This window comes from Entelurus aequoreus, linkage group LG26 (genome assembly GCF_033978785.1).
Source record: "Entelurus aequoreus isolate RoL-2023_Sb linkage group LG26, RoL_Eaeq_v1.1, whole genome shotgun sequence".
In the NCBI taxonomy this organism is placed as follows: domain Eukaryota; kingdom Metazoa; phylum Chordata; class Actinopteri; order Syngnathiformes; family Syngnathidae; genus Entelurus; species Entelurus aequoreus.
The window spans coordinates 11,629,628-11,645,782 of record NC_084756.1 but is presented as its reverse complement, the minus strand read 5'-3'; the positions used below and the strand labels follow the sequence as shown (position 1 = coordinate 11,645,782).

The following is a 16,155-nucleotide window of genomic DNA, read 5'->3' as shown; positions in this document are numbered from 1 at the left end:
AAATGGATGGATGGCAGGTGTGGTCAAACAATATATATATATATATATATATATATATATATATATATATATATATATATATATATATATATATATATATATATATATATATATATATATATATATATATATATATATATATATATATATATATATATATATATATATATATATATATATATATATATATATATATATATATATATATATATATATATATATATATATATATATATATATATATATATAGGTCAGGAAAAAACACATAGACTATTTCATCCCTACAAGCCTGTTTCGCAGGTTTCCCTGCTCTTCAGGGGAGTTTATATATATATATATATATATATATATATATATATATATATATATATATATATATATATATATATATATATATATATATATATATATATATATATATACATATATATATATATATATATATATATATATATATATATATATATATATATATATATATATATATGTATATATATATATATATATATATATACCTACCTACCTACATATATATATATATATATATATATATATATATATATATATATATATATATATATATATATATATATATATATATATATATATATATATATATATATATATATATACATATATACATATATATATATATATATACATAAATACATACATACATAAATATATACTTGACTTGCTGCATATATACATCATACACCAGCAGCCAAGAGGAGCTTTTAAAACCTGTAGGCTGTTTTGAAAAGCTTTTATTGTATTTTATAAACCAGGGGAACTTGCGAAACAGGCTTGTCGGGATGAAATAGCTTTGGTGTTTTTTCCTGACCTAACATATAAGAATGACATCTATCTAAATAGGTTAGTGTTTTTTATACCTACCATTGTTCTCTCTTTAAAATATTAAAATTATGCATGAGTCATGCTGATATCGGTATCGGCCAATACTCAAGACTCCAATATCAGCATCGGAAGTAAATAAATAAATAAATAAAAAGTAAATAATTATTCTTGTTATTGAGATTTGTTGTTTTGTTTTCTCTCTCAGGGCCAAAAAGGTGAACCCGGAGATATCACTGATGTAAGTAATAAACATTCACTCTTTACAAGAACCACACCCAGTAGTATCAGACTAGATTAAACCAGATTATTATGAAATATGAAGGACACGAGGAAAGGGTTCTTGTGCAAAGACATCTGGAAAGTATTTGCCAAATGAAGTATCTCTATGTTTTTATTCTAATGAACAATAAACATCATATTAATGCTAATTGATGTTCTCTCCCCCCAGGTTGTAGGACCAAGAGGACCATCTGGCCCAATGGTAGATCTTCATTCTGCCATCCTTGTGTGGAGATGCTTCTTCGTCTAACTAACTCCTCTTTGGCGTGCTCCATCAGGGCCCCCCAGGAGAGCAGGGAAACAGAGGACCCCGAGGAGAAAAGGGAGAGAGGGTAACTTGGCTGCTAATTTTAAAATGTATATATTAAATAAATAACATGTATAGTAGGTCTGTTGATGGGTGGTATGGAGGTGGGTAAGGGTGCAGAATGGCAGCCTTTCATTGGAGCAGCTCCCCCCAAGCTTGTCATGTGACGTTTGCATTGGGTTGTGTGGTTAACTCGTGTCAACTAAACCGTACAGGCTTTGAGTGAAGCATCCATGTTTAAAGTATAAACACACATGAAGTAAAATAGCCTTTTCTTCACATACTTCCATGCATTAGTGGTAATGTCAGGAACCGTACACCTTGGATTATCGCCTTAAAGGGGACCTATTATGCAAAACCAACTTTTGATTGATATCTGCTGTTGTGTTTTTGGGATCTGCATAAGTCCCGAAAAGTTGAAATCAAAAAATAGACTGCAAAGACAAGATATTTAATGTTCCAACTGAGAAACGTATGTTTTTTTTTTGCAAATAATCATTAACTTAGAATTTAATGGCAGCAACACATTGCAAACAAGTTGGCACAGGGGCCTTTTTACTACCACTGTGTTACATGGCCTTTCCTTTTAACAACACTCAGTGAACGTTTGGGAACTGAGGAGACCATTATTTGAAGTGGAATTATTTCCCATTCTTGCTTGATGTACAACTTAAGTTGTTCAACAGTCCGGGGTCTCCGTTGTGGTATTTTAGGCTTCATAATGCACCACACATTTTCAGTAGGAGACGGGTTTGGACTACAGGCAGGCCAGTCTCGTACCCGCACTAGTTTACTATGAAGCCATGCTGTTGTAACACGTGGCTTGGCATTGTCTTGCTGAAATAAGCAGGGGCGGCCATGATATCGTTGCTTGGATGGCAACCTGTATGTACCTTTCAGCATTAATGGCGCCTTCACAGATGTGTAAGTTACCCATGTCTTGGACACTAATACACCCCCATACCATCACAGATGCTGGCTTTTCAACTTTGCGCCTATAACAATCCGGATGGTTCTTTTACTCGTTGGACCGGAGGACACGACGTCCACAGTTTCCAAAAACAATTTGAAATGTGGACTCGTCAGACCACAGAACACTTTTACACTTTGCATCAGTCCATCTTAGATGAGCTCGGGCCCAGCGAAGCCGGCGGCGTTTCTGGGTGTTGTTGATAAATGGCTTTGTCTTTGCATAGTAGAGTTTTAACTTGCACTTACAGGTGTAGCGACCAACTGTAGTTACTGCCAGTGGTTTTCTGAAGTGTTCCTGAGCCCATGTGGTGATATCCTTTACACACTGATGTCGGTTTTTGATGCAGCACTGCCTGAAGGATCGAAGGTCCGTAATATCATCGCTTACGTGTATTGAATTCTCCTGATTCTCTGAACCTTTTGATGATATTACGGACCGTAGATGGTGAAATCCCTAAATTCCTTGCAATAGCTGTTTGAGAAATGTTGTTCTTAAAACTGTTCGACAATTGCTCACAATTTGATCATTTGTTGACAAAGTGGTGACCCTCGCCCCATCCTTGTTTGTGAATGACTGAGCATTTCATGGAAGCTGCTTTTATACCCAATCATGGCACCCACCTGTTCCCAATTAGCCTGTTCACCTGTGGGATGTTCCAAATACGTGTTTAATAAGCATTCCTCAACTTTCTCAGTCTTTTTTGCCACTTGTGCCAGCTTTTTTGAAACATGTTGCAGGCATCAAATTCCAAATGAGCTAATATTTGCAAAAAATAACAACGTTTTCCAGTTCGAACGTTAAATATCTTGTCTTTGCAGTCTATTCAATTGAATATAAGTTGAAAAGGATTTGCAAATCATTGTATTCTGTTTTTATTTACCATTACACAACTTGCCAACTTCCCTGGTTTTGGGGTTTGTGTATATGGTATCAATTTCTCCAAAGTGCTTTGCGCGAGTCCGCCATTGTAGTCTGACATTGTAGTAAAAAGGCTCCCTCTTTTTCTCTATCCTCTCCTTGTGGGGCAGACTGGTTCATATGTGCACATGCATCCTCAGCTTTTGCCATTTCTAATACAAAGTAGTGAACAGCTCAGACGTAATCTGTCTCCATAAGGAAGAGCTAAAAACTACAACAAAGATGACGGGGAAAAGATGCTGTCGAAGGTGAGCCATGTAAATAAAACCGCCCACAAAACGGCGCATTCAGAAGAGACGTTCAGAAAGTGGCTTGAAAACGATCAGTAAAACATAATTGATGTAAAATGTTAATCGAAGAACCACCAATACATGTTATGTAGACAACAAGGAAGTGTTTTAATTGTAGAAAAAAAATCATAATACGGCCCCTTTAATAACAATATCTGATAAACTATTTCAGAGTATACAGCAAAGTCTCTTTAAAAAAATGTATTATTTAAGCAATTGACAAGAAATTCTGTATGTTAATTGCGGCTCTTACAAGTACCTTTATCACTGAAGGACTAGAGAACAAAGACTGGCTGAACATGCTAAACTACACACCCTAGGAAGATACAAAAAAGCATAGCTAACCCCTAATCTTGAACGTAAACGTGCATGGGTGGTTCGATTCAAATATCGACAGTAATGACACCAAGTATAGTCAGTATATGGTCAATACTACAGTGATTAGATTGATACAGGCACCAAAATGTATTTTGATATTTTTCGAATTCTTTCAAAATAAAGGGGACCACAAAAAACGAATTATTGGCTTCATTTTAACAAACAATCTTAGGGTACATTAAACATATGTTTATTATTGCAATTTAGTCCTTAAATAAAATACTAAACATACAAGACAACTTGTCTTTTAGTAGTAAGTAAACAAACAAAGGCTCCTAATTAGTCTGCTGACATATGCAGTAATATATTGTGTCATTTATCATTCTATTATTTTGTCAACATTATTAAGGACAAGCTGTAAAAAATGGATTATTAGTCTACGTTTTCATTAACTGTTAATAGCTGCTTACATTTTTAAACATATACTATCTACACTTCTGTAACAATCACTTATTATGTTGTAGTTTGGATACTTTACATTAGTTGTAGGTGGTAATGCACATTTTAGGGTTTTTTTATTAAAAAATAAAAAAAATAGAAGGTTTACTGTTAATAGCTGCTTACTTTTTTAAACATATACTATCTACACTTCTGTAACAATCACTTATTATGTTGTAGTTTGGATACTTTACATTAGTTGTAGGTGATAATGCACATTTTAGGGGTTTTTTTATTTAAAAAAATAGAAGGTTTAGTGTTAATACATTCACACAATGAATTACACATTTGTACACATATAGAAATGTATAAATATCCACATCAGACATTGTCTGTGACTCATCACAATTAAACCCAAGGTGTAGCGTTATCGCCCTCTACTGGTCAAACTGACATGTATTAAATGAGATAATCTCAGACAAAAAAACAACAACACGACCACAAATACAAAAGACATCACAAAGTCAGCAATTTCAATACAAAACAAACAAAATATATTTATGCCCAATATCTACTTAAAGATGTGACCGAGTTTTGTGATGTAGCTTACGGTCCGACAAGAAAACATTGACTTGAGCTCTTGCTGGAGGCAGGACATTAATACTTGGTTGTCTTGTCGTTGTTAAAAGTCCGATTTTAGAAATGTATTCTGATTATTTTAAGGGTTAAATGAGAAATATTCTTCTTCTCACCCACTGCTGCTTCATTGTGACACTAAAGCCTCACTGTTGCCCCCTGTGGTGTGGCGGGAGTACTGCATACATGAGGAACCCAAGTTTGAATGTTTCCATCGAGCCTATCTGGGTGATGGTCAGCGGGTCAAATGAAAAATGTTGGCAGGCCGGGTATGGACATTTAGCTGTATGCTAATGCTAGGGCATGGGTCAGCAACCCAAAATGTTGAAAGAGCCATATTAGACCAAAAATACAAAAAAACTAATCTGTCTGGAGCCGCAAAAAATGAAAAGCCGTATATAAGTCTTATAATGAAGGCAACACATGATGTAAGTGTCTATATTAGCTATAGTAGCCTACTATCAAAATGACTATGTGTCACGGGCTGAAGCAAAACTTTGTTGACAGAAATGTTGACATTTAACATTTATTGTACACATTTTTCACAACATTATCAGAGGCTACTCAAAAGGTGAGATAAATCCTGGAAATGATTGGCTTTTAATGGCGAAAAGTATAAATGTGTGTGTCCAAGTTAAGGCTGTCTTCTTTTAATAGATTTATTACAATCTTTGGCAAGCTAGGTAATGTTTGCTGTGGTCTGGAACAATATGGCACACAAACAACTATCTGAAATGCTGCCAATATTACATATGTGTACAGCTCTGGTAATGGGTACATTCGCACCCACCTGCACAAATGTACTTCAAAATGTAAAAATCTAAATGAATACGACTTTTTTTTTGTTTACTAGGGCATGCATGTATAATATGCATTAGTTTGACCATTTAAAATCAACGATAATAAAAAGGAGATGCTTGGAAATAGCATAAAAATGCCCCAAAAACTTGGAAAAATGCGATTTATAGCGTTACTTTTTGGTGTAACCATCATGAGCGTTCTGTTCAGGTATATTTATTTTATATTTTGATAAATCATCATATTTATGTATTACTAAATTTAAATAGGTATTGATCAATCTTTAAGCTGTGTGTATTTGATTGCAGTTTGCTTTTGACATCTTATTTAGAATTGTAGTTGAAACTTTTACAACCTAGTGTTGCGCTCATGATGGCGTAACAAAACTAGATTATTTTGAATATGTATTCCCTTTTTTACATTTAGTATATTTAAATATATTGTGTTTTATGCTTTTTTCTTTTTGGAACATGTACTATACATATAATACAATAAAGTCCCATATAAAATTATGTTTCTAGCAATACTTTAATTTTGCCTTTAAAAGTAAAACTCCAATGTCCATTACTGGAGCTGTACACATACAGATAATGTATCACGAGACATGTAAAACTAAATTATATACAGAGGATACAAGTAAAGGATATTAAATGAGCTCAAATATACCTACAAATGAGGCATAATGATGCAATATGTACATACAGCTAGCCTAAATAGCATGTTAGCATTGATTAGCTTGCAGTCATGTACTGACTAAATATGCCTGATTAGCACTCCAACAAGTCAATAACATCAACAAAGCACACCTTTGTGCATTCACGCACAGCATAAAACATTTGGTGGGCAAAATGAGACAAAGAAGGAGTGGAAGATTTTACATGTAAACAAACTGTAGTGTCACAGTCCACACTATGGTGAGTTCAAGAACCGCCGAAATGAGTAGGACAAAACGATGTTCACCAAATAGTGTCATCAGTGAAGCATACACACAAACATATTAAACAGTTCTAACAATTGGGAAGGTTTGTGTCATGTTTGTGCTCAAACTAAAAACATACTAAAACAAAACAATTATCTTTTCACATTTTCAATCATTTTTCAAAAATGCTCCAGGGAGCCACTAAGGCGGCACTAAAGAGCCGAGGGTTGCAGACCCCTGTGTTAGGGAGCAAGACTGTTGTAAGAATGTTTTGGTCGGATCTTGGTCGATTCACTGTGACATTTGCTACGCCAACTAATGGCGAGGATGCTTGTGACTCCAATTTTTGCTTGGAACTTAAAGCCTTGCAATTTGCTGAGAAACATCTCTTACTGTGTTTTAAAACTATCTTAAGTTGAGGAACCAAAGTACGCCTGTTTGACCACCAAAGTTCTTTAGCCAGGTCAGAGTCTGCAACCGGATGAGACCTCACGTGCAACCCAGTTATCAAAAATTGGTAATGTTTGATTTCACGTGAATCATTACGGACAGAACTCCAATAATAAAAGTACATCCCTAATTATAGATGATATGTTTATTAAAGTGGTCTGCATCTTACTCAGAGGTGTGCCTAATAGTCTGACTCTCTCTTGTAAATAAGGCAACTGAAATATGAATTATATGTCAATATAATGTGTAAACCGTAAATAAAAACCGAATACAATGATTTAAAAAGCTTGTTGAGAAATATCGTTCTTAAACTGTTGGACAATTTTCTCAGGCATTTGTTGACAAAGTGGTGACCCTCGCCCCATCCTTGTTTGTGAATGACTGAGCATTTCATGGAAGCTGCTTTTATACCCAATCATGGCGCACACCTGTTCCCAATTAGCCCGCACTCTTTTACTATGAAGCCACGCACGCTGTTGTAACACGTGGCCTGGCATTGTCTTGCTGAAATAAGCAGGGGTGTCCATGATAACGTTGCTTGGAGGGCAACATATGTTGCTCCAAAACCTGTATGTACCTTTCAGCATTAATGGTGCCTTCACAGATGTGTAAGTTACCCATGCCTTGGGCACTAATACACCCCCATACCATCACAGATGCTGGCTTTTTTACTTTGCGCCTATAATAGTCTGGATGGATCTTTTCCTCTTTGGTCCGGAGGACACGACGTCCACAGTTTCCAAAAACAATTTGAAATGTGGACTCGTCAGACCACAGAACACTTTTACACTTTGCATCAGTCCATCTTAGATGAGCTCGGGCCCAGCGAAGCCGGCGGCGTTTCTGGGTGTTGTTGATAAATGGCTTTGTCTTTGCATAGTAGAGTTTTAACTTAGCTAGCGACAAACTGTAATTACTGACAGTGGTTTTCTGAAGTGTTCCTTAGCCCATGTGGTGATATCCTTTACACACTGATGTCGGTTTTTGATGCAGCACTGCCTGAAGGATCGAAGGTCCGTAATATCATCGCTTACGTGTATTGAAAACTCCCTAGATTCTCTGAACCTTTTGATGATATTAGGGACCGTAGACGGTGAAATCCCTAAATTCCTTGCAGTAGCTCGTTGAGAAATGTTGTTCTTGAACTGTTGGACAATTTTCTCAGGCATTTGTTGACAAAGTGGTGACCCTCGCACCCATCCTTGTTTGTGAATGACTGAGTATTTCATGGAAGATGCTTTTATACCCAATCACGGCACCCACCTGTTCCCAAATTAGCCTGTTCACCTGTGGGATGTTCCAAATAAGTGTTTAATGAGCATTCCTCAACGTTCTCAGTCTTTTTTGCCACTTGTGCCAGCTTTTTTGAAACATGTTGCAGGCATCAAATTCCAAATGAGCTAATATTTGCAAAAAAATAACAAAGTTTCTCAGTTTGAACATTAAGTATCTTGTCTTTGCAGTCTATTCAATTGAATATAAGTTGAAAAGGATTTGCAAATCATTGTATTCTGTTTTTATTTACCATTTACACAACGTGCCAACTTCACTGGTTTTAGGTTTTGTACTAAAGTATTGAAATAACGTCTGCTTTCTAATTATCATCAGGGAACCTCCGGTCCTCGTGGCAGAGATGGCGAGCCTGGAACCCCTGGAAACCCCGGACCTCCTGGACCTCCAGGACCAAACGGACCCCCTGGCCTTGGCGGGGTGAGTGTCCCCAGTAAAAAGCAGATGTTTTTGTTTTTTTATGGTGGAATAAAACTGCAGGAAAGGAACTTTATTTTTTTTTTTGGGGGGGGGGGGGGGGTTTGTTTGGGGCAGTCAGAAAATAATTGAGAATAGTAGGGACAAGCGGTAGAAAATGGATGGATGGATGGATGGATGATAATGAAAATATTTTCAAAAATATGTAGGAAAAATATGCACAAAATAGACAAGTTTTGTCACAGCTTTGATTACTGATATTAAAACCATCTTTACCCCAGTAAATAATGTTGTCTATAATAATCTGTTCCGATAAGTAGGTAAGTAATTTATGCTTCACATAATGAGATGAAAACAATTATATCATTTTTTAATAAGGTTCAGGATGTTTATCAGATTATTTTTCTTTGTACTTTGTAAACAATTTGAGTTTGAACACTTTCTTAAATTTATATTAGTACTTTGTTTGACATTTAGTTCCACATACTGATATACTAAAGGTTTTAAGTGTTGTACGTACATACAAATGTTTTAAGTAGACTTTTTCTTTAAGGTTATATTTCTCCTCTTTTGTTGAGAAAAGTTGTTGTACATTCTTGGGTAGCAGGTTATAGTTTACTTTGTGCATTATTTTCAATATTTAGTTTGCAAATGCACCAAATAATTGAATTTCAATAAAATAAGACGTTGAATGTTCTTGATGGCCAAAGTTATTTTAACTCACCTCTTCTGTGGGTGAATGAAGTGTACTGTTGTTGTTATTTCCTCATTTCTATTTCTACATACTTTTATGTTATTGACAATATTTGAAGTTTGAAGATTCTTACATCCTACAAGTGATCAAAATAATTCAACCGCTGATAGTATGCCGACAATAAAACTGTTAGTTCAGAGTACGTGATAAAGATGTAATACGATTGGACAAAAAAAGTCTAGAAGGTTACAGTAAAGAAAAGGAAGGAAAACCCTCTCAGATCACAATGATGATACTAATTACTTGTCTTACTTGTTGTAGAACTTTGCTGCTCAGATGGCAGGCGGCTTTGACGAGAAGGCTGGCGGCGGAGCTCAGATGGGCGTGATGCAAGGACCCATGGTGATGACTCTTTTATGCTCTTTCTTTTCTTCCTTACTTTAACCTCTTTCCTTCCTTCATCCTTTTTCCTTTATCCTCTTCCCTTCCTTCCTTTACACTTTTTCCTTCCTTTCTTTATCATCTTTCCTTCCTTCATCCTTTTTCCTTTATCCTCTTCCCTTCCTTCCTTGACCCTTTTTCCTTCCTTCCTTTATCATCTTTCCTTCCTTCATCCTTGTTCCTTTATCCTGTTTCCTTCCTTCCTTCATCCTTTTTCCTTTATCCTCTGTCCTTCCTTCCTTTAACCTGTTTCCTTCCTTCCTTTATCATCTTTCCTTCCTTAATCCTTTTCCTTTATCCTCTTTCCTTCCTTCTTTTACCCTTTTTCTTTCCTTCCTCTATCATCTTTCCTTCCTTCATCCTTTTCCTTTATCCTCTTTCCTTCCTTCCTTTACCCTTTTGCCTTTCTTCCTGTATCATCTTTCCTTCCTTCATCATTTTTCCTTTATCCTCTTTCCTATCTTCCTCTATCCTCTTTCCTTCCTTCCTTTATCCTCTTTCCTATCTTCATGTATCCTCTTTCCTTCCTTACTTTATCCTATTTCCTTCCTTCCTTTATCCTCTTTCCTTCCTTCATTTACCCTTTTTCCTTCCTTCCTTTATCATCTTTCCTATCCTTCATTATGGTTCCTTTATCCTCTTTCCTTCCTTCATCCTTTTTCCTTTATCCTCTTTCCTATCTTCCTGTATCCTCTTTCCTATATTCCTGTATCCTCTTTCCTTCCTTCCTTTATCCTCTTTCCTTCCTTCCTTTAGATCCTTTCCTTTCCTTATTCTCTTTTCTTTTTTTCCTTATCCTATTTTATTTCCTCCTTCATCCTCTTTCCTTCCTTCCTTTATCTTCTTTCGTTCCTTCTTTTATCCTCTTTCTTTCCTTCCTTTATCTTCTTTTGTTCCTTTATCGTCTCTCCTTTCCTTTCTTTATTCTCTTCCCTTCTTTTCCTTATCCTATTTTCTTTCCCCCTTTATCCTCTTTCTTTTCTATCGTTATCTTCTTTCCTTCCTTTATCATCTATCATTTCTTCCTTTATCCCCTGTCTTTACTTCCTTTATATAATTTCCTTTCTTTATTCTCTTACCTTCTTTTCCTTATCTTATTTCCTTTTCTCCTTTATCATCTTTCTTTTTTTCCTTTATCGTCTCTCATTTCTTCCTTTATCCTCTTTCCTTCCTTCTTTTACCTCTCTTCCTTCTTTTGTCATCTCTCCTTCCTTCCTTAATTCTCTTTCCTTTATCCTTTTTCCGTTTCTTCCTTTAGCCTCTTTCCTTACCTCCTTTATCCTCTTTCAATCCTTCCTTTCTTCCTTCCTTTTTCCTTTCTTTATTCTTTTTCCTTTCTTCGTTTATCATCTTTCTTTCCTGTTTTGACATCTTCCCTTCTTTCTTTTATCCTATTTCCTTTCCTACTTGATCCTCATTACGTTCTTCCTTTAACCTATTTCCTTCCTTCCTTCATCATGTTTCCTTTTTTCCTTTATCCTCTTTCCTTCCTTATTAAATCGTATATCTTCCGTCCTTAATCCTCTTTCAATATATTTCTTTAACCTCCTTCTGTCCTTCCTTTATCCTCTCTCCGTCCTTCATTTTTCCTCTTTCCTTTCCCTATTTATCTCTTTCCTTTCCCCATTTACCCTCTTTCCTTTATTCTCATCATCCTGCATGTCAATGTTGCACAAAAGGTTGTTAGTTTATTCCGCAAGAAGACTTTTCTGGATGCTATAGTTCTTCTAATGCTGGGACCAGGGGTGCACTGGTGGTCTAGCTGGTAGTTCCAAGGTGGACGTCGTCTTTTTACATTTTTTATCAAGAAACAAGGATCTAAAATCACCATCCTGCTACTGGAGAAGTCCAAGAGGATGTTTGAGCTCTAATCTCCACACTACAACTCACCTCATGGATGCAGGACTGGACCAGCAGGTTTACCTTCTTGATCAAGACCCCAACCCATACCAGACCGTGGAACAAGGCTGCGACTGAAACCAAACGTGCACATAGTGGAGATACAGTAGCCCATTGATAGCTGAAGGCTTCCCCACTCCCACTCATTCATTCATGGAGTTTTGAGGACCACTGTGGAACATTTTCTTTGGCTCCACTTTCTATTTTTATTTATATTTTTCAAAGACAGCGGCTGAAAGGAGCATTTATATAAGGACTGAAAGCCGATGGCTGTCACATTTGATGAACTTGCGTAATTCCACAGTTTTTTGGGTCATCACCTTGACAAAATGTGATTCTTAGAGGGGAGGGGCTACGACTTGAGGCATGTGATTCCAGCCAGAAAGCCCACTGAAGCTGAGTGGAGGAGAAATGAGTCGCAGGAATCTTACCTGCTGCTGATTTTTTTTAAATTCCTTGTCGCCAAGTCACGCAGAGTTCAACTAACCTCGAAAAATGCTGGTGACCTGTGAACCGTAGAAGTATGGACGCCACTTTAATTTCAATGTCACACCATTTAATCTTTACATGTGGAGGTTTTGTGTGGCTTTTTGATTGACCAAGACTGAGCTTTAACGTTGCACACCTGAACCATCGAAAATTAACCCTTGAGCAACAAGTTTATCATTGTGATGATGTGGATTGTGTGCGCACTAATAAATGTCGGGTTAAAAAATAACCCAATTTTAACCCAACTGCTGGTTCAGAAAAGGACGAACCCCTTATTTGAGTTATTTTAACTCAACATTTTTGGGTTCATTTTTTCAACCCAATTTTTGCATTCAATTATTTAACCAAAATGTTGAGTTATGATAACTTAATGTTCGGTTATTCCCAACCAAACTATTGGGTTGAATTATTTAACCCAAAAGTTGAGTTATGCTAGCTCAATGTTAGGTGATTGTAAATAATGTTAATGAGATTAATCCACAATAAAATTCCATTCAAGAAAAAAGTAACTTTTTAATTTAAAAAAGCATTTTACCCAAAAATGCGTTACTTGTTGAAAAACAACCCAAAATGGTTCATATATTTGACAACCCAGAAATTGAGTTAAAATATTAGATGGATTGCTCTTCATAAAAATAACTCCACAATTTGACCCAACATTAGCAACTCATAAATTGGGTTATGGAAATAACCCAGCATTTTTTAGTGTGTAGCTTCAGATCTGGTGTGTTTTTTTTAGCTTTTGACACAACTTAAATCAACCAAAACTGATCTTCACATACTGGTATTACTGAAGCTTTAACGTACACCTGCACAATCGAAAACAAGAAATAGACAACACTGTTCAATTGAACGATAAGTTATTATTATATTATGTTGATTGTGTATTTTCAGGCTATGTGGGTTTTATCTCTTCTGACAGATTTTAAATCAAACAAAACTTGATCTTTATACATGCTAACTGGCCTTAACATTATGCACACCTGCACAATGGAAAACAAAAGGTAAACAACACTGCTCAATTAAACAATCTGTTTATCATGTTGGTGATGCAGCTTGTGTAGCCTTAGGTCAGGGGTGTCAAACTCATTTTCATTCAGGGCCACATCGCAGTAATGGCTGCTTTTAGAGGGTCGCTTTTTAAAATGAATTTACATTATGCATGCGGGTAATAACCTGTGATTAATCATGATTAATCGAAATGCATATGCATTTGATTATTAATTTTTTTATGGATAACTTGCTTTAAGATCATAAATAAAGATGACAAGCAGATATTTAACGATTTGTTTTTATCTCACAAAAATAGTTTTGCAATACAGTATATAATAATATACTATGTAATATATATAATATATAAAAGTTTAAAATATGCATTTTTTTCTGTCAAAATTGATAGAACGGAATGCATTTATTAAAAAAAATTTTTAAAAGTATCTTATTTAAACTCATTTTTTCCAGGCTTTTGCGGGCCACATAGAATGATATGGCGGGCCAGAACTGGCCCCCGGGCCTTGAGTTTGGTACCTGTGCCTTAGGTCATGCGTGTTTTTCATAGCATTTGACATAAATTAAAGCAGGGGTGTCCAAACCTTTCCCACTGAAAAATCAACATATACAGGGGCCATATAGATATTTTTAATTCTCAAATACAATACAATATATAGAATTTTTTTGAAGAAAAAACAGTCTGCATGTCAGCTTTGACATTAGCGTCAACATTTTAACATTACATTACACCTGTTTGCTCTTTTATTACTTTTTTTATGTTCGTTTTTTGTAATAGTATTGTAGAATATGAATATGGATATAAAAAAAATGTCTTGAGCAGCTGATGGCTGCTAATGGCACCATGGGCTGCAATTTGGACACCCCTGATTTAAATCAACCAAAATGGATTACATACTCAGCCTAGCTAACTGTGGGGCGAGCATAGAAGTATGGATACCGCTTTAATTGCATTTTAACACAATTAATTTTTTACATGTGGAGGTTATAGTTTGTATGGATTCTGACACAACCTAAATCAAGCAAAACTGAGCTTTAACATTGCACACCTGAACAATTGAAAATGAACAATGGAAAAATAAGTTTATCATTATGATGATGCGAATTGGCTTATTGCCTTAGGTCGTGTGTTTTTTTTTAACTTTTGACACAACTTAAATCAACCAAAACTAATTCTTGAGCTCAATTGGATATGTGTATTGTTGTTATAAATAGGGTCAGATTTTTGACAGATGTTCAAACAACAAAAACAGATCTTTATATATTCTCACTTGTCTTAACTTTCAGTACACCCGAACAATCGTAAACATGAGGAAATTTAACAATGCAAAAATGTTTTGACCTGGTCAGTGGCCTTGTGGTTAGAGTGTCCACCCGGAGACTGGAAGGTTGTGAGTTCAAACCCCGGCCGAGTCATACCAAAGACTATAAAAATGGGACCCGTTACCTCCCTGCTTGGCACTCAGCATCAAGGGTTGGAATTGGGGGTTAAATGACAAAAATGATTCCCAAGCGCGGCCACCAGTGCTGCTCACTGCTTCCCTCCCCTCCCAGGTGGTCACACCTAGTGTGTGTGTGACTATCAGTGGTACTTTAACTTCACTTTAACTTTATCACTGTGGTTGTACTTTGCATGATATTACATTTAAATACGTTTGTAATATTTGTTTTTTGTTGTCGTGATCGTTTCATGTCAAGTTTCCTGATTGTCTTTTCTCCTCCCCCCCAAATTCAGGGCCCAATGGGTCCCAGAGGAGCACCTGGCCCCACCGGAGCTCCTGTAAGTACCCACTTTGCACCACACTGGCTGTGTGTCACACTCACTCCCTGCTAGAACGTAACGCTGCATGATACCAATGTTTACATGTTTGATTGAGGCCCCTTTTACACTAAGCCAGCTAAGGTTATCCAGGGTCAATCCCAACGAACCTTTTCCTTGTCCACACACACACAATGGTTGTTTAACACTCCCTCACCCTCTCCGTCAGCCGGCGCAACGCGACCTAAACGCATGCGCAGAAAATACGCACGTCATAGTCACCTCCAGTGTTGCTTTGTGTGCAAGTTCTTAAATGTAACTTATCTGAATAATATCCAGTGTTGTGGTATTTCAGTTAACTGGAATCCAGTGTGCTGTGGGGCCCTATTGTAGTGAATCACACCTGAGACATCATAAATTAATCAGATCTTTATTAGACACGTAAACAATGTGATAAAGAACATTTGACAACAATCAAACTAGGGATCTAGATATCTGGTCAGGACACTCCTCACTCTTTTGCCTTCACCTTCATTGTCCATTCCTTTTTGGTGACTTTATATACTCTGGAACTAGACGTTGAGTCCGCGACATACATGGCGGACAATAACTGATACAGTCTGCTTTGCCTGTCCAAAAGCATTTGATGTTTTCCGTAGTCTTCCCTCGACGGCCAGGTAATACAAAGCACATGCTACCTTTTTTATCACATCCACGGGAGCCCGCATTCTTGTTGTCTCTCCTTTGACAAATAAACAAAGTTTTTCCCTAAGTAGAATCACAGCTGACCTGGACATTGGAAAGTTATCTTTCCGTCTGAGAAGTGTTGTATCCCAAATAGCTGCAATCGTTGTCTCTTAAGGTATTCATGTGTGATTTCCACAAGCGTCTGTACAGACGGGAGGAGAAACACGGGCATGCCTGGATGACTCGCCTCCATATTTCCAGTGCTTAGCTCAGAGTTACGAAACCAC

The 16,155-nt window shown here is 36.4% G+C and overlaps 1 protein-coding gene across 2 annotated transcripts in view; it reads left to right on the top strand.

The window, feature by feature from the left end:
- Positions 1 to 16,155, top strand: part of col2a1b (collagen, type II, alpha 1b) — a 127,080-nt gene that overhangs the window by 15,550 nt on the left and 95,375 nt on the right. For both annotated transcript variants that reach the window (XM_062037771.1, XM_062037770.1), the window contains 6 exons: positions 1,064 to 1,096; positions 1,307 to 1,339; positions 1,416 to 1,469; positions 8,793 to 8,894; positions 9,907 to 9,987; positions 15,158 to 15,202. In XM_062037771.1, the coding sequence (XP_061893755.1) occupies positions 1,064 to 1,096; positions 1,307 to 1,339; positions 1,416 to 1,469; positions 8,793 to 8,894; positions 9,907 to 9,987; positions 15,158 to 15,202 (348 nt within the window). The remainder of the gene's footprint in view (positions 1 to 1,063; positions 1,097 to 1,306; positions 1,340 to 1,415; positions 1,470 to 8,792; positions 8,895 to 9,906; positions 9,988 to 15,157; positions 15,203 to 16,155) is intronic.